Source organism: Corapipo altera, unplaced genomic scaffold, assembly GCF_003945725.1.
Source record: "Corapipo altera isolate COAL_440 unplaced genomic scaffold, ASM394572v1 23b, whole genome shotgun sequence".
Lineage (NCBI taxonomy): Eukaryota > Metazoa > Chordata > Aves > Passeriformes > Pipridae > Corapipo > Corapipo altera.
The window spans coordinates 16006846-16032579 of record NW_020884885.1 but is presented as its reverse complement, the minus strand read 5'-3'; the positions used below and the strand labels follow the sequence as shown (position 1 = coordinate 16032579).

Sequence of the window (25734 nt, the reverse complement as noted above, 5' to 3'; positions counted from 1 at the left end):
GGAGAAAAAGTGGAAAGGTTGGAGAGGAAAAGGGTCATAAAGAAGGTGGGTGGTGATTATTTTAGCTGTGGAAAAGGAACAATGAAGGAGTCACTGTCACAGAACACAGGGAAGTCTATGAAGGTGAATGCATTTTTATGTGCACTCAATCACATTGCTGACCACCTCCTCCTGCAAATACAGCATAAAAGTCAAAAGAGACATTAAATTCAAGATACATTAAGAATTTTTTTATTTGTTTGGTTTTTTTAAAACTTCATGATTTAGTTTGATTTGATCTCTTGTGATCAGCAGTGTTGTATGGAACTGAACTCCTGTCTCCAAGGAACCAAGGAGAGCTTCTACCCTCCTTCATATCAAAGACGGTACCTTACCAAAATATCTGGTTGAGAGATGCAGCCTTTCTGATTGCAACTAAGCCAGCAAGCTCCTCTCTCCCGCTTGCAAGTGCAAACATCTATGAGTCTCATATCTGCATCCAGCATAAGATCCCTGCAACAAATATAATGTCTGCATGCACAAGGTAGAATACCACAAGGAAAACACAGCAGATACAGACACGGTTGAAGTACTTTGTGTTAGCAGTGAGGAGCAGAAGGCCAAAGGGGCAGGCTGCTTTCATTAAAAACCTTCTTAAGATGCTGGGCATCCAAGCATGTGAAGTCATGAAGCCAGCACTAAGCTTCCAGTTGCTGCAGTTGCTCATTTAAATGAGACACCTTAGCTGCAGCTGCAGCTCACAGCTGCAGTGCAGAGCAGTGCTCAAGTGTGAGACCTGCTTAGTTTGATATTAAATCTCCTGCCCACTGTGGTGGGTGAGCCTTGGCTAAGAGGCAAATGCCCTCCCAAGCTCTCACTCACTCTCCTCTCAAAGGACAGGGAGAAATTATTAAGAATAGCAATGAGAAAGCTTGTGGGTTGAGATAAAGACAGGGAGATTGCTTATCAATTACTGTTGCATGCAAAGCAGGCAAAACAGACATGACTTGACGAAAATTACTTATTGCCAAGTAAAACAGATTCAGATAGTGAGAAACAAAACCACAAACATTAAAATAACAGCTTTCCTCTCCCCTGTCCCAGGCTCAACTTCAGTGCTTTTCTCAAGACTCCACCCCTCACCCCAAGAAGCACTTCTCCAGGCTGAACAATCCAAACTCTCTCAGACTTTCCTCATAGGAGAGATGCCCTCAGATCATTTTTGTGGACCTCTTCTGGACCCACTTCAACAGGTCCATGTACTGAGGACCCTGGAGCTGGATGCAGCATTCCACGTGGTGTTTAACCAGAGCAGAGTAAAGGGGTAAAACCACCTCCCTCATCCTGCTGGCAATGCTGCTTTTGATGCAGACCAGGATACAGTTGTCTTTCTGGGCTGCAAGTGCACATTGCTGGCTCATGTTCAGTTTTTCATCCACCAATAATCCCCCAAGTCCTTCTCCACAGGGTTGCTCTCAACCCCTTCATCCCCAGCAATCTGAATTGATACCAGGGATTGCCCCGACCCAGGTGCAAGACCTTGTACTTCATGTGGCTGAACTTCAAGAGGTTCGTGCAGGTGCACTTCTTGAGCTCATGCAGGTCCCTCTGAATGGAATCACGTACCTCATGTGCGTCATCTGCAAATTTGCTGAGATCCCACTGTGTCATTGATGAAGATACACTGTCACTATGCAACAGTTCCTCTCTTCTCCTTCTTCATTCTCACACCTTTTCTCTGCTCTAGCGTGGGCTCTCCTTCTCCAGCAGTTCTTTGGGAACATCCATCTGCTCCTGTGTAGGTCTTCTACAGGCTGCAAATAATACCTGTCCATCATGGAGCACGTTCTCATCCTTCTTCTTCCCTGATCTTGGTGCTCCCTCTGTTCTTTCTCACTCTCTTTTTTCCCCTCCTCCTCTCCCTGTGTGGCATTTTTTGCCCTTTCTTAAATATATCTTAACAGAGGCAGCATCAACCCAGCTGATGGGCTGACCTCTGGCATGCAAGCGCTACTCTGAACATCTGTAAATTTGATGATTTGAAATAAAATAACGTAAAATAAGACAATCAAAAGGTATTCTAATAAATTTCAAAACAGCAAGAGTATTTTCCTTAAAAAAAAAAAGCCATACTTTGTGTTTTTTAAAGGTCAAGCAAATTAGTTTTGCCACTGTCCATAATTAGAATGTAGTAAATAAACAGTGTTGACTGCCAATCAAGCTTTAAAATAAACAAAAATAAATTAGAACCATATTTTTCATTTCAGGAACACAACCTGCCAGAGGACTACAGCTGTTCAATTGGCCCAGACCAGATAACTGAAACACGTGGTCCCTGGGACACACACCATTGTCAAGCCCATACAAAACACCATGGTAAACCAAGGACCCAGCAACACAAAGAAAAACAAACAGCAGCAGCTGCAATCAAAACTTAAAAAAAAAAACCCAAAAGGTAAAAAGCATACAAAAGCCAAAATGCTGAACACCGTACTCATGGTTAAAAACTGCCAAAAAACAATTAACTCTCAGAATTATTTTTTTAATGAACATTTTTAATTAAGTTCTCATTTGAAAAAATGTTCCTATGCACCACCCAGTCCTTTTCCCCATAGGAAGACTGTTCACAATAAAAGCTGCAATAGCTGCTGAGAGACAGTGCATAGAAGAAAACACCTAGGCCAGTGCTGAGGCTTCCTCTCTGCTCCCAAAAGGGTATTCAATGCAGAAACACCACTTCTCTCTTAAGAGCAAGACTACAGCTGTTCCAAACAAGAACAAGCTCTCACTGAATCCCAACAAAGCAGCATCTTAAGAATATTCAAAGCAGCATCTTTTCAAACTCACTCCATCTGTGCTCGCTTAAATCCCAAGGTCCCAAGCATAGAGGTGAGCCTTGAGATGGTCCAAAGCTCACCCAACATGAACTAATGAGAGACCCATCATTCATGGAAGGGTTACCTAGGGAAAGAGCCCAACACCAGTGAGTTTGTACTTTGTATGCTCTTGAATTGTCAGACATGAGTGAAATAACAAATTATATATGCAGGATACTGTATTTAAATGCCTTTTTCTCTGCCTGCTCCTTTTCTTTCTTTTCTCAGCACACAGAATAGTTCATCAGAGTGCAATCCTGGGAGGTATTGATGCCAACACTTCAGTTTACAGCAAAACCTCAGCAGTTTTGGCGAGTTCTTGTACATGTGGACAAGCAGACCATGTCAGGAAGAGCTTAAGTCCCTAACTCAACAAAGCATAGCGGGGAATGCTTAGCAGCTCCCTGTAGAGAAGCTGAGCAATCAGGTTCAGGATTTAGTGTAGGACTTGGAGATCTGTGCTTTAAGAATCCTGTGTGGCCACAGGCAACTCAATCCATCTCCCTTGTGCTTTAACTCCCCATCTGTAAGTCGGAGACATTGATCTCTTCGCCTGTATTAGGCTGATAGGGCAGCATATTGGAGGCTGGACAGTACTTATACAATAAATGATAGTGCTAAGGAGAGACAGATTCACAAAACCCTTGGAGAAGGTAAAGAAAGTACCTAAAAAGACAAAAGAGCACAAAGTTTGACTAGAAGCCAAAGGGAACCACACTCTTTAAATCATTTAAGCACTTCAGAAAACCATTCCTTGATTCAAAGGTTAAAGCACCGTTTGTCTCGCACTTTAAAGAATAAAGACTACCAAAGAGCAGTGGACCTGATACAATCTAGCACTGTCTAGACATCTGCTGAATACATATTTTTTGTGCAAGGATGACAACAATTAGGTGAACAAACAAATGCAGTCAGTGCAAAAGGATGATGAGGTCACAACAGAGAAATATTTTAAGAATCCTACCTGTCCCTCTTTTTCTCAGCATAATGCTAAGAACTTACTGTAAAATGTTAAAAATACTGAGCTCCAAGATATTTAGTCAATAAACATGACCAAAGATCAGAATTTCATCTTGTGAAATAAATAAAAATTATTACCCTGTTTATATTTGGCAGCTCAGGCCTATAACTCTGTGATGTTCAATTAACCAACAGCTTTGAATGGGCATTAGCACCTTAAATAATCCATGGCATTGCATATATATTATTAATTTTCTTACTATGGTGCAAGCTTCCAAAAGAAATAAAACAATCCAAAAAATAAACAAAATAAACCCCAACACCGTGAAGTTGATTTTCTGGGCAGCAATTTTTTATTGTCAAAGACAACAGCACAAAAATGTCTCGACATAGATGTTACCCCATGACATCAGAAAAAAGAATCCAAAATATCTCACCTGTGTTTAGCAAGCCAAAGGGACTGGGTAACAAACTGCAAACTGCCTTTGAATTCTCTATCCAGCGTGAGCTGTGGCAATAATTCTGGAGTAACACTGAAACCCCTGCTCTTTAGAGTGTGGTCTAGATTCACTATATTCATAGGAGACAGAAGGTCTCTACAGTTCTTTCAGTTTTTGGACATTGGGGGGTTGGGTTTTTTCCTTCAACTGAAATTATCTGCAAAACAGAGTCTTTTTAGCCTAAACCAGAGACTCTCACTAAAAGTAAGTTCAAGTTCTGCTGTCAGCCATGTGGACAGTCATGAACAGTCATAGCTCCTCAGAAATGCTTGTTAACCCTGAAACTCCAAGATTTCTGTTTAAATGTACACATGGAGAACACCAGTGCTCACACAGCCTTCAAGAGAAAGAAGAGCCAGGACAGAACTAAGCTAGACTATATTGTGAAGATTAGACGCACCAAGAGTGGCTCTTTCTGTAGCATTTCAAGCTGCAGATGGAGGTAGGGACGGTATAAACATGGCACTGATATTTTCCTTCCACAGCTTTCGTGTGACCTTTGGTAGATCTCAGTAGACATCTCTCCCATCTGTGCTAGTTTCAATGTACCTCTTCTGTCTTCAAGACAGCCAGGCAGGGACAAAAGCAGAAGTCAAAACATCTGCCAGCCTGTACTACCTACGGAAAAGAGTGGCTTTTTGCTTGAGAGACCACAGCACCACAAAAGCATTGGCAGGAGGCCTAGATCTGCCAGGCTCTGTAGCTGGCTGTGTGAGAGGGACAGATCTGACAAGGGCAAACATTTCCAGGACACAAGCTACAAGCGCACAAATGGGCTTAGGGAAAAAAACCAGTCACCCAGGAATTGCACTGAGCAATAGGGGGACAAATCTGAAAGGGAAAGATGAAGCTGCGGCAAGATGAGAGGGAGCAGGAGGGCTGGAGCTATGCAGAACAAGACTGGCAGCATATCTGGGAATTAAAATTAGCCTTTTGCTGATCTAACCAGCCTTGACTGCATTTCAGCTCTCACACAAACACGCTGATGCTCTTGGCCAAGGACAACCCCTGCTGAGGGCATGTAAATCATAGAGCAGCACTGCCCCCCCATTCTCCTCCTGCCTGTCATCCTGCAGCCATCAGTCCCCTCACAGGGCCCAGCACACATCAGCTCCTGCTGGAGGACATTCCCAAAAGCAAGAGTGACCAGGGATGAGGCTGGGGAGGAGGAGAGGGCTGGCCAAGTATCTGCCTCATGCTCCTTTCTCCAGGGTACGCTCTCACTCCTGAACAGTAGGAAAACCCCCTACATGTCCTTTCCCTTCCTCTGCCAGCCAAGATCACAAATCAACCTTGTCTGAGTGGCACTACTAGCCACCTAGGCTGAAGTGCATCCATCTGAGTCCATGTCAGCTCTTGCACTGCTGGGGAACAATAAAAAGAATAAAAATATTGTTCTGCATATGCAAGGAATAAAACACCGAGACAGCAATTTTCAGGCAGCAATGCATTCCCTTCCCTCCCCTCTTCTCTCCCCTAGCCCTGTTCCTGTTGTACTTTCATGTGCCTATCACTGCAAACAAAAGATATATGCCAAGCTAATGAAAAGTCTGAGCTGTGGTACGTGGGTGTATAAATGAGCCAGCACAGCCCCTGTGTGCATGGAGTAACTGTGGGAAACACATTTCCAGACCTGTCAAGAGTCATTTGTTTTAGAAGAAATAAAAGATAGCTGACTTATTTTTCCTTCAAGCAAGAAAAAATTAAAATAATAATAATAATAATAATAATAATAATAATAGAAAGATAGAGAGAAAGGAAAATGTATTAATAACTAAAAGGTAAGAAGAAATTTCTGAGAGGTGCCCTCCTTCCTATTGTTTTTAGTGTGATGGATGTGCTGAGAGACCCCAGCTGCTTGTACAACCTGGTCCTATACAACAGAGGGCTTGATGCAGTCCCCTCCTGGCAGTAAGACAGGAATAAACAAGAGAAAAAAGAAACATTCAGGGGAATAGAGAGATCTGTCTGAGGTGGCACAACAGATCTGCAGCAGAGTCAGAAGTCCTAGCCAAAGGAAACCCAGATTTCTTACATATATCTCAATGCTGCAGCTATCAGATGCTCTGCTTTCCTGCAGTATCTCTACAGCAGCCTGGTCTCCTCACAAAGGCAGCTGTTAGCATTCTGTGATGCCATTGGAAAGCATTGTAATTTTCCAGTTTGTTCTCTGCCACTTCAAGGGTCAAAAGATCCTATCATAACTCTTAAGTCCAACGTTCCTGTTCTACACTCTCTGCATGTGGTAAGAGCACATACGTCAGGGCTAAGGAATGAGCTGTCACCACACCAGCTATGCTTTGGCTTAAACAGAAACACTTCCTGACTTCCAGCTCCAAGGGCTCAGGTCAGCATCTGCTCCACCACAAAGCAGCGGCACCCAGGATGATGAACGTTTGATACACATCGATAAAATCACGTCAGAGATACCAATGAAGTTCCACATCGTGGCTCCTTGTTCTTCTTTAGAGGGTAGGCTGAATGCAGACAACTGCAGCCTCTAGCTAATACACAGATATTCATAGATACACAAATAGCACAAGCAATGCAGACTTGTTCCTTTTGATCCAGAGTTCCCAGGTTCACTCCCCAGGGATGCTGCTACTCAAGAGTTGTGTCCTTTTTTAGGAAGCAGCAGAACTTAAAAACATCACATCTGATCATATTTAATGAAGATAAAGTATTTAGCAAGGCTGTACAAAGTAGTAGTCAACCGGAAGGTAATTTCTGTTCTGAATTAATTTCATGAGGGCAAAGGATTCTTTTTCAGTGCCTTGAAACATTAGGCTGGAATTCTTGTTGGCTCTCTAATAGATCATAGTAGATCACAGGACTTAGACCCAGGCTCAAAGCAAGCAAGAGCTAGGATAGCCCCACCACAAAAGCATAAAGTCCGACAGCCCTGATCTGGAGAAGTGCCTGCTCCCCATATCCTGGGTTACTCAGGAAGTGCTGCACTTGCAGTACTTATTAAAGTCACCTGCAATTACATCCCAATATATCAGGGATGGTCAGGGATTCAGTCTCAGTAATGGTCCATGAATAAACACAGATCTGTGTATGGCCATTTGAAGCCTCTGATCTTTAACCCCAGTGACCAGTAGATCCTCCTGCTCCCTTGTAAGTCATCACTGATGCTGGCAGTTGTTTCCTAAGATGCAGCCAAAAAGCCAGGATTAACCGGAATAGTAAACTGTATATCTACCACATGTGAAGAGCCAAGAAAACAAATCCTGTTGCAGGAAATCCCCTTAGATTTTTTCCAACACTCTGACTGGGTTGGGGAGCCACTCAGCAGCTTTCTGTTGCCTGCTGGGGTTTTCAACAGGTTGCAAGGGATTGGTTCATAAAAGCCTCCATGCCTAACTTAAATGAGGAAAACACCATAAGGATCTTGGGAGTGGGCAGACATACTATCTCAGATAAAAGCTTTTACCTTATACCTTTGGATACCTCAACAGTTTCAAAACCTTTATCAGCCTATGCCCACAAAGTCAAGGAGTACCGCTTTGTCATCTCATTCCTGACAACCTGAGGCATTGAGAGGCCATTTGAATTATTCAAGGCCACACTTTAAAACCTGAGACAATGTAAAAATACTAGAATGGTGTTCTTGCCTCACCAGCACAGTAACTGTTCTCCTGAGGCTGTTTTATCATAGAATCATTAAGGCTGGAAAAGGCCTCAAAGATCACTGAGTCTGAGTGTTAACCTACCATCACCTCTAAACCATATCCCCAAGTGCCCCATCCACACATTTTTTTCAACACTTCTATTGAGAACACATTTTTGAACACTGCCTATTAAGTAACTTCCAAAAAGGGACTCCCTAGTGGTAAAGCTCTACTGTAAGTAAGAAAGAGAATTTATTTAAAGTGCAGCAGAAGCACAGGACCTCCATCCAAGTAATAAATTTCTAATTATAGAGTGAAGCTGTGCTTTCTCCAATAGGAAGTTCTCAAAAAAGGTTTCTTCAGGGTTCCCACTGCTGCCCAAGAGCCTAACCCTGATACACCAGCAGGAACTAACAACAAAGGTTTAAGTTCCCCCTCTGCCCCACGCATGCACTCACTCAGCCTCTCTCTCTCTCTCACACAGATACATTTACTTACTTTTCATTCAAATAATAATAATAATAATAATAAAAAAAATTAGCCAGAGTTTCCCAACAATCTTCACAGAGGACAGGGTTATGTAACCCTTCCCAGGTCATGGCAAAACACAGTCTGAAACCAGTTAATACTTGGTTTTCCCTGTATAACACAAAATACTATGGTTCTATCTTTGTTTTACATTTGCTACACATTAGTGATGTAGGGGGAAAAGGAAAAGAATGAGGAATAAGATGGTTTTTATTTATATCAGCTGACAAGGATTCATTTCTGGAACACTTTCAGGGTAAAATTTTAGTTATAAGAATAAAGAACACAACCAAAGCTCCATAGTTCTCACCCATACCTTACTCTTTCCCCTCCTTTTTCATTCTGCTGATTGCAGACTAAGGGAGATTATTGCTCTTACTTTATTAGAGCAGTACCTGGAGGACTCAGTCAAGATCACAGCACCAACCCACAGCACATAGGAAGGGCACAATATTAGTACATCAATGGGAGAGGAGGTAAGAAAAATGCAACGTTCTGTGCTCCTGAGTAGCCCTCCTATCCTCAGGCCTATGCTGCCTCACCAAACCCCTTCTTTCTCTTACTACATAATTCATGTACTTCCTTAAAGGCAGGGCTTATGTGTTTGTATTTGGTTTTTTTTACCAAGCTATCATGCTTTCCCACTGTTTTCTTCTCTGAGGTCAAACTTGTCCTCTTCTGTCACCATTCTCCAATATTTCTTATGTGCCCTTCTCAACCCCTCCCCAGTCATTTCCTTATCTTCTATCTCTTCTGCTCTACTTTGATCCTGTGCTGCTCTATGCACTCCAAATGACCTCAGAAAGCTTGCCAATACTCTGCCCTCTTGAGGCTGTTTCTTCTGTGTAATGTTCTTCTTTTCAAGAGTCTGATTTGCAGAACAGATGAACTACCACCACTCCAGTAGGTTTCCAGGGGAGCCAGCGGGTGCGCAATGCTTCGGGAAAAAAACAGTTTCATTTGTTCGACTACATAAGCAAAGGCATAGGCCAGATTAATAGCTTCAGAGTGGTTATTTCTGTCTGCATGCTTGACTGGGAGCCAGAGCTCCCATTCAGTTCCTACCTTTGTTACCGTCTTACTGATTCTGGGTAAGCACCTGAACTTTTCTTCCCTGGTTTCATCTGTAAAACCAAGGTGACTGCACCTCTGTCACAGAACTGCTGCAGATTTAACTCATCTGAGTTCACAATGCTCTTTAAGTTCTTCAGATCAAGGGTGCTGGAAATTACACGGTGCTCCAGTTACAGGAGACATGCTTTTGCATGACCACGAGCTGAAGAGCAATCAATCATCGAGGGAAATGGTGCTCTCCTGACACCCCTGTCCCTTAACATTTTCCATTTCAAATACAGTCTTGTTCATATTTCATTTCTATCCTCTGCTTTCCCTCTCTTGCTGTGGGAAGCAAGCATCTAGGTACAGCCTTTCTGATTAGAGCAAAGAAAGTCCTCACTTCACAGTGACCCACTATCCCAGATAGCCTTTACCAGCAATCCAATCATCCAAGCAAACACTGGAAAGCACTGCCTGTGCCACTACTATCAGGAAAATAAGCAACAGTATCCAACAGCCACAGGGAAAATAGCAACACAAACAAATTAAATTACAGTTTCCACTATACATATTAAAAAGAAGAACATTCCTGAAAATCGTTATGCCTAAGCCAAATTTTATGCCTGCAGGAAGATTCTGCAAGGCAATGAGACTACCCAGAAATTTAAAGTTCCTGTTACATAGAATTACCTGCATTCCAGATTTGCTATTGCAGCAATTCTTACAAGGCTGCTTCTCTCACACACACACACACACACACACAAGAGACACACTAGGCCTGTCCACTGGTCTCCATACCTCGCCCTCTGCAAACTCAAGAGCAGCTTCCATTAACATGCAGTAGAAGTCCATATGAATGTCCCAAACATATTTCCTTGGGAAAGAGTACTTGAAAGAAGAATAAGTAAAAAAAACACCTGAGTCACATGACATCTTAAATGTGTGTCAGCTTTCTGGTTGTTGGATTTAAACAAAAAACATATGGCAGGTTTCTTTGTATCTGCCTTCTTTGGATAAACTTTACCTGGGCTAGTTTCTGTGCCTTTCTCCTTTCCTGCTGCTTGTAACAGCAGACGATGATGAGCTGAACACTCTTTCTGATGCAGACAAGGCTTCATTTCTGTGTCAGTTAAGGTCACTTGCATCTGCTCAGTCTTGTATCTCAAGGGCTTCAATTAATCATTGCCAGCTCAGCCAGAGACTGGGATCATCCGTTTGCGATGGCTCTGAGTCTGGTTCAGAATCTCAATGTAGGCAAACACTTGCCAAGCTTTCCCCTGGTGCACATGCAGAGAGGACTAGAGAGATATTCAGGCTCAGGCACACTTCTGGTCACTGCCCATGCACCTCCAGCAAGGCCAATGTATTTCCTCCCAATCTTCACTCAGAAGAAAACTCCTCTCTGCTGTGTATTAAACTTTACTATACAGGAAGAAGGCTGGATATTGCAGGGCTGATTACACTGTTTTGTAAAAGCAAAATGCTCTGTTGTGCCATATGCTGAGAGCACATGATGAATCTTGTGCTCCATGATTTGCTAGATTTTACGGATAGACAGATACTAGCTATAGGGTCTTCTGCAGGCTGAGTCAGAAATAGTGAGCTTCAACATGAAAATTCTGGTGCCTAAAACATACACATTTGGGCACCCGAATCCCTCTCTTTTTTTTTTTTTAATTGAAGTGGCACAGATCCATTCCTCTCTTTGGGGTAAATTCTGAAAGACTCAATCAGCCAACATAGAAAACACTGTTCAAAGGCCTCAGATTACAATTTGTGGTCAATCTCAGCAGATTAACACGACTTCCTTGAACCAGTTTGCACTATTCAACTCCCAGTGCTCAAAATTTCAAAACATGTCCAGCTGTTGTAAGGCGCTGTCCAGACACACAAAGCAGCAGGAGGCAATTCCGTAAATATCAACTCTCACTACTGAAGAATTTATATTAACTTAGTTGATTAGCACAGTTAGAAGGGACAGAAAAAGGGGGGAGGAAGAAAAAGTGTGGAGAAATTAAGAGTATGGCAAGTCTGACATTTCTTTCCTTGGTTGCCTTTTTAGCAGGAGAACGAGCTTTGTGAGCAATACAAACAAATTATATGGCTGGATAAACTGGGTTTCTTCACTGGGACCTTCTGGAAATTAGTTGCCAGATCCTGACCTGAATTCCTAACCTATCAGAACAGGGCATTATTTTGGAATTTTTTTCCCGCTGCACAGGCTCCTAAGCATTTGTGTACATTGAAAACATAAGGGAGCACAAAGTAATGCTATCCAGGAAGAAATCTAGGGAAGCATGACATTTTGGGTTCCTACTAAAGATTGTCATCATACCACATTCACCAAAGCAGCAAGCAAAGAAATTGTCTCTAAGCAGCAACTTAGCAAACACGAATGCAGTACCACCCACTCATCAATTGTCCCTCTTCCAAGGAGGGAAAAACTATGCTTGAGGAAGAGGCAGGATGATAATTTTTTTTTATTTAAATTAAAACCTAATGCTGACAGTGAATACATCTGTGAGGTACAGTAATCTCTTTGAAAAGCAAAGCCATAATCTGACACATCTGCAGTGACTTTCTGAAACCACAAAGAGAAGAAAAGATATTTGAAGAATGCTTTGTCCTATGTCATCATGAAAGGTTACTGTTGAAAGTCACTTGGAAGAAATTAGTTGGTGTTGATTCAATTCTCAGCTGGGCAGCAAACCTGCAGTGAGACCAACAACTTCACAATCCCCTGACAGTGCTGGTCCACATCCTTATGGTGTCCTGCTGCTGTGCAACACACCTCACTTCTCCTGATGATTTTTTTCCCCTCAAGAAGTCGTCTCAAAAAGGGGAAAAAAACAAAAGGACCATTACAAAAGCGGTCAAGAAAGGATCCTGAATTCTCTACATCCTTAGCACTGAAGCACTACCAACACACTGGTTACTAAATCAAGTTTTAGTTCAGGCATTTAGTTCACTGCTTTTTGCAAATGCTGGCTTAAAACCATTCAACCTCTTCTCCCACCCCACAGCTATCCCTACCCTCAGTCAGGCCCATGACTCTCAGTGGGTGTCGGGTCAGGTCTTCACAAAGCAAGGCAAAGAACAGGACCAGGGAACTGAGGCAGATTTAAAAAGAAAAAACTACCTTCCCATTACCTCCCCTTCCCAAAACATGTTTTCTGTGTTTTCTCTCTGAAAAGGTGAGTCAGGTTGGTGGCCCGAGAAAGGTGGCAGCATGTGCAATTGCACAGAACAATGGATGGAGATGCTGCTATGCCTTACGGTTGCAAGTTAGCCCAACAGTAGCTAAAATGGTATTGCTGTCAAAAAAACTGTATCACAGAGCTACAGCCCTAATAAAGTAATGTTTTACACTCATTTTGTAAAGGGTTTGATGACTAAACAAGTGGCAAGACCAGGTACAAAGACTACTTGTCCTCCTTTGTCATGATGATTGATGATAATGCTAAAGTTAATGGTACTTTATGCATCCATCAAAATATTATCCTCCCCAGGGGGGTACAATGTGGCAAAGATAAATGAGGAAATGATGTCTAGCACTGTATATTTGCTCCTCAAGTCTCCTAATTTATACTGCACAGGAGGGATGCCTTGCACTGAGCTGATGTGTGGTAGAGTCATGCAACTGCTCAGTTATTTCAAATAGTTCAAAGACAGCTGCCTGCTTCATCAAAAGCACCCACGTGTGCACTAACAGTGCAAAAGGCCACAAATACATAAAACAAAAATGCATGAAAAATATCTGTTAAGGGTACCACATCCGTTTTTGTAACATTATTTTGTGCACACAAGAGTCTGGGGAAAGCATGATTATTAGGATTTAAAATTACTGGTCATGTTTTTCACTAGTGATTAGCAATTAGAAACTTAAGAGTTTTTACAGAACCGTAAAGGAGCCACTCATGTTAAATTTCAAAAATCTTTCTCCAGTAATATTAACATTAAATGAGATTGAAATGGGAGAAAGAGATTAAGTATACGCAGAGCTCTCCACTGCTAGTAAAGCACTGATTAGCTTGCTCTTCCCAACATTAACCTTCTTCACCTTCCCATCCCAGCAACTTTGAGGAGCTACATGAACTCAGGCAGTCAGCCTACTCCATTAATTATCTCTCTCACTATAGAGGCACACTTTCAACAGCTATCTTTACACTGATGGTATCTCCTACACCAAGGAGTTAACATCAGTGTAACTGGTGTCAACTGCAAAACCAGCTACGAAACCACATATGCAGATGTACAACAACCCCAGTCAAAGCTGCCAGGGAAAGTCAACAAATCCTTATGTTCAGTAGTTTCTGCATCTTATATAAGTGCAGGTTAACTTTTTTTTGAACCATAATAACCACGAGAAGTAAAACTTTAAAAAAAGAGAATGAAAGATCTATAAGAGGTGCCTAAAGACAATGAAAATTGCAGTCTCTGTGAACTATTCAAATACATCCAGTTCTCATCTCTCAGCAGCCAGAAGGGCCCATTTATCTTGCATAAGGTTTTTATGGCGTGATTTTGCCTTGTGCAGGACTTCTGAGCTGTGACTATCTGAATGGGGAAGATTTACATTTAAAGAAGAGAGTGATTGTAAATGTGTCATTTAAACACATTATTGCAAACTAAAAACATTATTGCAAAAGGTAATGCAATTCAGAAACTGCCTCTTTTCAATTAGTACAAAAGGTAGAAGCCAGGAGAGTCCACTCTGTTGAACTAAAGCTCTGGTGTAACAAGCAGGGGAGCATCCTTCCATAAATTACAGTGTGTAAAACATGAGCTCCAGTTATCTACAAGTTCACTCGGTGCTGTCCTTACTGGAGTTGTCCAGGGACACATCAAACAAGTCAAGTGCAATGTGTGTTCTAGTGTGTGCAAAATTAGATTTCACAAAATGAAACGTATGAATAAGATTTGTGTTGATTTGGAGCGCCCAAGAGACTTTTTAAGTATTTCAGCTATTTGTTATGCCCCAAAGCTGAGATTATCAACTCTTTTTGGGCACCTCAGAGTTGGCCTTTCAAAACTCCAAGTGCACATTCATATTTTTGATATGCAATATGTAAAGGGCATTTGTTGGAAAGAGACAAGACTGATCCTCAATTAGCAATTATCTCATTAACAGTGGCAATAACCAAAATCACTCCCCAGGAAGTAAGTGCTCAATTTAAGAGGATATATAGTCATCTCAAATCTGGACACAGAAGATGCAAGTGGATATGTCCCTCGCTATTTTTGTTATCAAGAGCCACATGTTGAACCTATCATACAAGTCCTAAACTTTCAAAATGGTTGCAAACTCAGAATTAAGAACAGTACTTGCTCTCTTTAACTTCAGTTGTCCTGATGATGATAAAACCATGCATCATCACTAGAAACCACCCCTGCTAAATGTCCCATTTCATGCCAGAGGGGTAGCACATGTTTTCTCTCCCTAATCCAAGGAGAGAGCAGGCTAATAAATTGTACTGGATATAAAGACAAAGAATACCAGAAGGCATCACAGGAAACACATGGAGTACAGTAAAACATGGGGAGGGTCCAGATGCATTGGTCTCACGTGTGTGACAAAGCTCTGGCTGCTGCAGTAGACCATGTTGAGAGCTTGTCACAGCTGAAAGGTATTGGCCCTGTGATCCAACCTGCCAGTCCAATCCCCAGTGCCAGTCCCCATCTTCCATCTTTTGTTTGCTATTCAGTAAAGGTATTTCAGTGCTACCCATTCCCAATGAGAGACAATACATCAGTCCTGCTGCTGAACTCCACCAACAGAGCATTAGCATTTGGAGGACTGCAAAGTCTCAACATGAGTTAACCTGTTTTATGCCTCTGCTAAAGACGCTTCAAGAATAAATATCTGTGATGAGTAAGTCTCAAGAAACTGCAGTCAACTCAGAAGGAATTTGGTGTGACTGTTACTTGAAAACAGATATCGAAGGCAACTCAAAAATACGTGAAGACATCAACTGAAACGTTCCCCATCCTTTGAGATCATTCCATTTTAACACAAGCATCCCCTTTTCCTTTCAGTGAAGGTGGTTGTTCTATTTCCTCTTCTGCTTCTCCCAAATAAAACACCAGATTATTACCAACTGCTACTACAGCTGGTATCAGTGAAGCTTAAATGCTTTATCCCTGTTAAGCATAGCAGAAATAAGTAAGTATGTGTATTTCCATATATCACAATTTTTTCTGCCTTCTCTTCCATCTCAGGTTATGCAGACACAAACCCAGACAAGCCAAAAAATACCAAATTTTCTCAGATTTAGGAAAAGTCAGGTTAAATATACTATATTTTACCAAGAAACCTGGGTGTGAGAACTTAAACTGAGCCTAGCATGCAACTGGAGATGAGAATTCATACCTTCCATTCTTCCTATAGTACAATAACACAGATATTTCTCCATTTGTAAATCAGTAACAATGCAAAAATGCAAAGTTGGGCAGTAGACTGTTTGACTTGGACAGGCTTCTAGGAGAACTTCTAGCCTCCCTTCCTACTCCTTCCCATCCCAAACCCTTGCTCTGCAACAGTCAGGTAAGACACCCATGTACCAGAACAGAAACCAAGGACATGGAAAGTGATGCCATTCTCTCCAAAGAGGAATGCTTTGCCCCAAAATCTTCTACAATGACAACACATAACAGAGTGCACACACCAGCCCCAAAAGGATGCCAACCTTCCCACCACCCTTTATCCAACAAGTCCCTCCAGTTCGTTCGTATTCTGTGTCCATGAGCTGGTATGTTTCCCATCTGACATCGGAGCAACTTAATTTTCTTATGGCAAGTTGAGAAAAAAAATTTCCACCTTCCCTGCTTTCTGATACATGTTTAAATGTCCAGGGATGCTGTATCAGTGATGAGATTCTGTGCCACAGTAATGACAAAACTAGCACGAACCAGGAAAACACAGTGGCTTACACCAACAGCCATGCACCAAGAAAAAGTAAGATCACCTAAAAAGTCTGATAGAAACAGGTGACTCATCTTCTACTCATATATGTTTCTATTTATTGTCAAGGTATATGGTCATACAACCACCATTTCCTACAGTCATACACACATACTTTTAAAACTCCTGTATGTTTAAAATGCTGCTCATTGTCCATGAGTTTCTTCCCAGAAAAGAGTCATCTACTGGGCAGATATGTACAGGTTACACCATCATCACTCACTGCCAGGGACCCTATGTATAATGTCACACTTCATTTTTTCATATTGATTAAAGCAAATAAATATATAAATCACAGCTCCCATTCTGTTTTCTCTGATGGACCATAAATTCCTCTGTCATCAATTGATTTATTTGTCATGAGCAACCTTGCTCTGACTTACATTTCCCAGGTAGAATACAGCAGTAACAAATCTATGCCATACAGGGAATTCACTTGTTTAGATGAGAAGCAATTTGCCACCACCTCTACCATAAACCTCATACACCTTTACACTTTAAAGGACTAGAAGACTTCAGCAATCAAGAGAGAACCACCACTGATTAAAGGCAGATCCTAAGCAGGCAGATGAGAAGAGATCCTTTCAGTTTTATTAAAAACAGCAAAGCAACATATTACTGAAACAGTGTTCATTAGAATTGAATACATTTAATAACCTGTTATACAGCATGCAGAACGAATTTGGAGTGGGGTAAGTGGTGTTATGCACTTTCAATCAAAAAGAAAGGATTGACTAGGCCTAGGCTAAGGTGCCTTGCAATAAAGAGATGTAAAATGAAAGGACCATATTAAAGCGAGATGGGGAAAAGAATACATGAATTAACAGAGACCAAAACAATTACGAGAAGCAATTTGTGTGAAGGAACAGGATGGGGGAAAGGAACAGTTCAAAAGCACAATAAGTAGTAAAGTGTGAAGGCTTGCAAGGAGACATCCTGCAGAGACAGTGAAATGGTAAGTGAACACTATTCATAAGAGAGTTTGGGATATGCTTTGCTTCTATAGTCTTGATGACATAACAACTTCTTTGCAGATGTCAAAAGCAACAAAACCAGTAATTCCTCTACCGTTCAACTGAAATGTTTGTGCTGAAATATTAAAATATACTTCAGCGTTACCTTTATTTCATCTCATTCTTCTCTTCCTTCCTTCTTAAGCACCTTGGACAAACAACAAATGGCTCAAAAGTGATGAGGTGGGAATGGTATTTATTGAAGAGTCATTAAACATTGGTAAAGCGAACAAAGGTTCCTGAAACAAGGAGCCATAATTATTTTCCCCCTTTAAATAAGTCACTGAAGCTAAAGATGAAAGGCCTACTATATTTTCAGGAAATTTATTACTACTTACTTAGTGCACAATTTCAGGCATTGAAAATGGCTAGAGTCAGGAAGTTTTAAAGTCTGTGCTCTCAAAAGCAGAGCCACTTAAAACTGCATTTTGCACACTTAGGACTAAAACAAAAGTACACTCCATGGGCTATTGATTTACTCCAGCCAGCTGCAACTTTGGGGAACACATCTCATTATAAAATGTTCGTGGATGTTCTCCTAGTTCGTGGTTCATTTACACATGATTATAGCACTGTTATTTCATACACCAGTGCTTTGTAATAAACAAAAGCATTGCTCTGGAGGGGTTTCAGTTTAACTGACATTTCTTCCAGGCACATTCTGTTTGAAGACGGTGAGAAACTACAGGAACTTCCTCAAGGACAACAGTCTTACAAGGGCACCCCATCAATTTACTGAAAGCTCACATATCAATTTGTCCATGTGAGGCCAAATGACAAGTTCTTCTCCCAGTATGTGGACTGGCAAGGCTAATCTGTCTCATAATTTACCTATCTCTTTGAAAGCTAAAATTCACAGATTGACTTCAATAGCACAAGCAGCTGAAAGTGAAACACCTCATTTGAGAGATGTCACATCACCAGCTCACATTTGATCTGAGCCCCTGAACTGACTAGGATTATGGTTAGAAAGTTCTTGAGATCATTTATTCAAAATAAATTTAAGCCATTTCACTAATACCGACACAATGCAGAAGATTAGGGAGTGCTAATGTTTTTTAGCTGGTAGGGATCGCCATTGAGAGCTACTGCACAGATGCAGTGTGCAATTCCTGTTCCAGAGTGTTGGGGTGCCAGGAGCAGGGCTGGCACATGTCATCTGTCCTTAGCACAGCAGGGAGACAAGGCCCAGAGAGACACCTCAGTGTTATAAATTGTGGTGAAAATGTACCACATGTCCCCAAGAACAATATGCACTGTCCTATAAACTAACATATGCACTGTCCTATAAAAGCACTTCACACCATTAAAAGCCTCGAGAGTGCGCTTGGACAAAAATTTTTACACCACTGTAGGGTTTTAAAGTTTTATCTTGTTTAATTTCCAGTGAAATACCCATTCTCTATTTAATTTTAGTTGTGGTCCAAGTATTATTTCTGAGATGGAAGAGATTTGAAAGTTAAGTGGTTCCTATTCATACCACTGCAGCTGAGGGAGCTAAGGTTGTTTAGCCTGAAGAACAGAAGGCTCAGGGGAGACCTTATTGCTCCCTAAAACTACCTGAAAGGATGTTTTAGCCAGGTGGGGGTTGGTCTCTTCTCCCAGGCAACTGGAAAGAGGAGAGGAAAAAATAGCCTTGGCTGTTTCAGAGGAGGTTCAGGTTGGACATAAGAAAGAATTTCTTCACAGAAAAGATGGTCAAGCATTGGAATGGAGTGCCCAGGGAGGTGGTCGAGTTACCATTTCTGGAGGTATTCAACAAACCACTGGATGACCACTTAGTGCTGTGGTTTAGTTGACAAAGTGGTGATCGGTCAAATGTTGGACTCGATGATTTTGGAGGTCTTTTCCAATCTTAATGATTCTATGATTCGAAGAACATAATTCATGCAAAAAATAAGGCCAACGAAATTACAAATTCCAAATGACCATTTGGAAATCACAGTTCAAAGTAGGATACAGGACACCCTCACAGGTCACAGCAGATCCCCATATGGGAGCTACAGTAAATACCCCTGTATTTTATGGAACAACAAAAACAGCAGCTTGCAATACAAATCTTAGCCAGCAAAGCCCTCAGACTCCTAATTTTATTTCATGATCCAACATCCGTAGCCAGCCCCAGCAGAAAGAGTTCAGACCAAAGTATAAAAACCTGTTGTAAACGAAATAACAAAAACTACCTCCAAATTATGAAGTTCTAAGGTTCTTGTTCTTCAAGATGCTTTGAGAGTTTTCTCTAATAACTCACATGGCCACCAGTTTGAAAGGCAGGGTTGTTTTTTCTAACAATTCGCCCGCCTCAAAGGCCTCTCTCTCTCTAAATGCAGTTTAGTAAGAGTGGATACATGCAGGCCAGTTCCATGATTGCTGTTAAGGAAGCTTCCCTGTCTGACCATCCAGGAGCCACTCTGTCAGTCACATTCCCACCACCCCAGACTTTCACTGCTGGGACTGAAGCCCCTTCACATCGGGTGGCTCCAGTGACCTGATGGGTGCCACACTTGACTCCCTGCACACTCCACACTCACACAGTCAGACAAGGTTTCCTTACCAGCTCAAGCCTGGGTTTCCCAAGGTAGAGTCCCAGATGCCTGGTTCCTTTAAGTCATTTAATCGTGGTGCAGTAACACAGAAACAGCTCCAGCTGGTGCCTCTGGGGAAGGATCCCCAACAAAAGAAGTCCCGGGATTTTGTACCTGTAAGTGTCTGTGTGCCCAGATCAATGTCACTCCTCACAGGCTCTTCACACCCCTTACACATGCCTCTTGGTCCAATGGTGCTATTTAGCCTGGGGTCTTCAAATTGTTTATTTAGTTTTCCAGCATCTCTGGCCAGTGCTGCAGGTCACTATGCCCTTTGCTATGCAAAGAATCAGCACAGGGTCACAGCCCCCTTGCCTGGGGCTCCCAACGTTTTCCCCCTACCCAAGGCACAACCTGCAGCTGCACATCCATCTACCAGCACTGGGTGTATTCCTCAACATTCAAAATGGCTGTGCCCTTTATGTATAACACACAGATGTATTGCATACATTAACTAACAACCACTTGTTTTTGAAGAGCAGGAACAAGTTGAAAATTTCTTAGAAATGCCTTCTCCCTATGCATCGAATTTTCTAATGAGTCCATATCTCCACTCCCACTCTACTATGGTTGAATTCAAGTAGTTTAAACACAGCTTCCAGTGATGCCACATCGTGTGCTAAGTGTTACACTGAGCAGCCTGAAGCAAAGATGTAAAGAGAAGGAGAAGGAGGAGAAGGAGGAGATGCCACTTGGCTAGAAAATGAGCCAGGAATCAGATGCCAGTCGGAGAAACAAATTGACTTTTACTGAAGAGGGTTGGGGGTTTTTTATTAAAAGATTAAAAAAGCAGATTGGCTGGCTGAAAAATGAACAGGTGTTGACTCAACTTAAATTCTGTTTTGAAGTGCAGTCCAGGTTGAAGAACGAATAGAAATGATTGCTGAACTGTAAAAACACACCATCATCACTGCCATCAGTTATACCCATCAGAATAACAGCTCACTGTGAGCGACCATAGTCACCTGACAGTCACACCAAGGCACAGTGATACAAGGCAGTCTGTTGCAGTGGACAGATTTCTATAAAGAAAATCAGGGACAATGACAAGTTATGGCCTGATGCTAAATTTCACCAAGCTGGTCCCTATGAATTCAAATGGGCCTTAAAGAATACCTCTTTCCAAAACTCTTTGTACGGAGCAAGGGCCTGTGCTTTCCTTCAAATAGGACAATACTATGGATCTGTGGTCAAAGTAGCAGTGGGGTATGTATATGTCAAAGTAATAATCCAAAAGTTCAAGAGTGAGATTTAAGTGTCCTGCCAAAATCCTCCATTTAGAAACTAAGATTCCATGCAAACTGGACTGGCTAGAGGAGATTTTTGTCTTAAAACATCAGCCTGATCAGCTGTGAAATAAGATGCCCAACACTTTAGTCAATGCCCACATTACTCAGGTTCTCAAGAGACAGATATACAGGTTGGCAATGCTACGCATGACAGACCAGCAGGCACTGAGCCTTTTTAACCACCAAGGGTCACTGTTGATTCACTCAGGTAAGGAAACAGTGAGGAAAGTACTTTGGAATATGGTAACAAGAAACTGACTAGGTCTGAGAAGGCCTTCTAATCCCTAAGATGCTTGTCATGGCTTGATGATGCTCTTCTAGAATATGTCCCATGGTGACAGCAGTCCTGACTGCAGTGCACAGCCACTGCGACAGGATGCCAGTTGGTTGCTGCTTCCCTCCAATTAATTACAAATTCCTCCTCAATCATTTACATCTCGCTCCAGAAAGATCCTTAACTTACACAAGCCTATGAACACTAACAGCAACTTGGATAACTGACCTGTCATCCCCAAAGCCTATATTAGCCATTAGCAAATTACAACCTGGAATTTCTAAACCATCTTGTTTAGCGTAGGCTAACAAGGAGTCACAGGACCCTCCTTCCCTGCTGCCGCAGATAAGAGCAATTCCCTATTTTTTTCCTTGGGAACAGTCTTCTTGTTGGTTTCTGACTTTTTTCCTTCTTTTAGGGTAGTTCTCAAAGTTCTCTGACCACTGGGCTAATATCAACTGATTTCACTACTCAACCTTACATTATTTTCCTTCTTGGGCAAAGAATTGCTATCATGTCATCATCTTACTTTAAAAAGGAGGAAAAGGTGATTTTGAGCACCAATTTTCTCCATCTCAGGCTCTCTGTCTTCAAGTGGCATAGGGAAAGAACTTCAGTGTTAACAAGACAGTGTGCTAATACACACCCCAGAGTGCTGTATTACCTCAGAGAGTGGCAGCACACCTTACACACATGTAGCATTTCAGCTTTTTTTCGGTTTAAGAAGGAACAGTGTGCAGCCAGAAACCACCCCAATATGACTAATTTCCATGCTCCTGAATAAGCCAGCTGCTATACTGCAGCTTCACACCTGCAATTGTGTGCTGAGCTCTGTACAAGCTCTGCAAATGTTCCTTTAGCTTTGGGATAACACTTGCGGAGTGAGGTGCAGTGAGCCTGCACCAGGCTGAGGAACTGGATGGAATGTTCTGCAACAGCAGCTCCAAGTTGACCCAGAACTGGACACTGCAAAAGTAAGAGAAGCATATGGGAGTACTCCAAGCTCTCCCTGCCACCACCAAGGCAGAGAAAGCAGCACATAAACCAGGGAAAGAAGTCAAACACGGCCCATGAAAAGTGACAAGCAGGTGACTGAAGACACAAGCATTTTTAGAAGCTGGTACAGAGCAGCAAGGACTGTGGCAAAAGCAAACTAAGATTGAAGAAAAAGGGGCAGAACAGGAAATTGCAACTGGCTGGGTAACGGCAGAGAAACTGATAAGAAAATACTGTACTGGGTGGAGTCAGGTGAGAAACCGTAGGTTGAAGGTACACAAAAGTTGCTAAGTGATCAAGTGCACAGGGACTGAAGCAGAGCTATAGGGAAGGGCCCTGACACTGGCTGTCTGGCCACACTGTGAAAAGACAGGTTTGCAACAAAAATAATCTAGAAAAAGAGGTAGAAGAGGTTACCCTTTGCAAAAGAGGTGCATACATAAATCCTTCACTCCACCTCCCAACCTGAGTGGATACTTCCTAAGTCTCACTGATTCTCTGCTGTCAACAAATTCATGTGCAACCTACTGGCAAGACATCTCAAAAAGAGTACTTGTCCATAAAGATGAAAAAATTACAAAATTTGTATCTTATGCTTTTGTTGATGTGAAGTCACTCACATGGTCCTCTGGTGGAGGTGGAGGAAAAGTGGCTACTCAGCTGCAAGACAGGCAGGCATCAGACTTTAGGAAACCTGCTGCAGGAATTGGTGTTAGCGCATATGCAGCCACCTGGGATTCTCGGTCAATCAGGAAGATTGGCTGGATGAATATTCAAAGCCAAATACTCGGAGGACAGTGGGCAAGAAGCCTCTTTTGTTGTAAATTTTCAGAAGGAATATAAAGGCAGAAAACTATCTTTAACTCTTCAAATTACATTACACATTAATTAATTACATTAAATATTTCCTGCACATTTTAGATATAACTTATATCACTTATTTGCATCTCTGTTGAATTAGGGGACAATTCATTTATGGGTCAGTCACAAAAATCCCATTTACCCAGCACCAGCATGATAGCACCTTCACTTGAGATCATCCACTACAAAAAGGTGCAGCACATTCACACTGGGGCATCAGCACACAGCAAGTCCCTGCCCTCCACACATTCATAGGCTTGTTTAGCGCCAAGACCCTCTATGGTCAGTAACAAGACTGGTCATGAGAGGAAAGCAGACCTGTGGGTACAGACCATATTGAAGCTTAGCTGAAAGAAAAAATGATGAGTCCTGGGGAGCCAGGGCCTAGAAACTGCATGATAAAAAAGAAGTATAGTCTTGAACATCAATCTCATACAGACTTACACCAGCAGTGACTATTCAATCTTCACTCTCCAGAAAGAGACAACTGGCTACAGCCTCCTATGCAGCAACTGAGTGAGGGTAAGCACCCCCTCCTTCCCTCTGAACCTCTGCTGCAGCAGTGCACATGCACCAGCAGAACTTCTTGTCTGGGATTCAGAGTTGTGTAACAAAACAGTGTTTGAAAAGCACTGACTGGGCCTGAGAATTTGCATACAGACAATAAACCTTCCTTTAGGAAACAACAAAATAAAATGTGACCAGGAAAAAAAGCAAAGGCTTCAATAATTTGTACCCATTTACTAACCGCAGACTATTCTCCCCATGCCAGGATCCTCCCTTCCATCTATCAGTACAAGTAAGGCAGAGTATTTCTGACCTGCTGACAAGGTTGTAGCTGATCTTGAGCACAATGGACTCAAGTGAAAAAAAGGGAAAATATTATTGTCATTGTTACAAAAAAGACTTGAAAGATTGTATTCAGCAGCAAAGCAATACTCTGAAACTTGTACTACTGAGGGACTGTCACCATAAAAGTTTCAGCAGTAAATATTGTCTCTGCAGTAGCAGAAACAGAAGATATTCTGTGTTCAGTGTCCAAATAGAATTTAAAAAAAAAATGTATCAACAAGTCAAGCTATATACATATATACACACAAACACGCACACACATAAATCTTTCATCAGTTGGGAATGTTTCCAGACTTTGATGCTCTGCCTTGTATTAACATTGCAGTTTCTCTCAGTTACCTCAAAGCTCTAACAGATGGTTGCAGTACTTGTATTAGCGCTCACCTGGAACGTGCAGAAGGGAAAGATGGTGAGGGGAAGATGGCAAGCAGCATAGCAAGGTCACAGTTGTTTAGGTAATGAAATAGAAAGCAACTGAGGCCATTTGACTCTCTCATCAAAAGCTCTCACTTTAGCACAAGACTGAATTAATTTCTGTCTTTGCATACATACACAACTCACCAACTGCACTATAGATGGCTCACATACACATGAGGACAAAACTGAGCCCAAAGAGGTACTGAGTGGTTGTGCCAGCCACTCAAAGAAAATGTCCGGCCACATACTGACGAAAGCTGCATTTGAAAAACACACTGGCTGCCCAGCCCTGGCTGCCATCATCCATCCAGTCCCCTACTGTCATGATCTACTGGTCTGTAACTGGTTGTAGCCTGACATAAATTGGTTCTTCAAACACATCTAAAACCAGAAGATCAATGAAGATACAGAGCAGGCAGCTTCTGCCACTGCACCAACATTCATCAGCTGAAGCAAGGAAATGCACACCAATCATTTTGTATAAGAGAAGTCACCTTAACAAAACTTCGTCACAGGATCCATGTCACTTGCTGTCAAAATAAACACTTTCAGTCTGAATTCCCTTTAGATAGCTACAGAGACATCAGCCTCTGACAACATTTGATTCTGCTAACATTATCTCTTAAGCTTATTTTGGATTTCACAACGTATCTGCACTAGAGCTGCAAGTACCTGGTAACATTAACAGCTGTTCTGGTGGACACTACCTTGGTGGAGGGAAAGGAAAAAGGAAGGACAGGAAGAAGTCCAAGAAATGACAATTGCTTTGAGGTTCTGCAGCAGTTGGACAATTTTCCTGATAAAAGCCAGTAAAATCACAGAATCAGCTGGGTTGGAAAAGACCTCCAAGATGATCAAATGTCCACCTGCTTAGAAGAACGAAGGCTGAAATCCCCACCTCCCAGTGCAGACTACTGATAAAATTATGCCCCAGCATTTATTTATTTGTAGTAATACAACAGTGCTGAAACAG

General features: G+C 42.0%; 1 protein-coding gene across 3 annotated transcripts in view; it reads right to left on the bottom strand.

Annotated features, from left to right (window-relative positions):
* TSPAN4 (tetraspanin 4) overlaps nucleotides 1-25734 on the bottom strand; it is a 355539-nt gene that overhangs the window by 295280 nt on the left and 34525 nt on the right. The window contains exon 1 of one of the 3 annotated variants that reach the window (XM_027641994.1): nucleotides 1606-1634. The exons of the other annotated variants lie outside the window; for them this stretch is intronic. Coding sequence (XP_027497795.1) covers nucleotides 1606-1619 — 14 coding nt within the window. The 5' untranslated portion in view covers nucleotides 1620-1634. Of the gene's footprint in view, nucleotides 1-1605; nucleotides 1635-25734 lie in introns of those variants that run through there. 3 annotated transcript variants of the gene reach the window in all.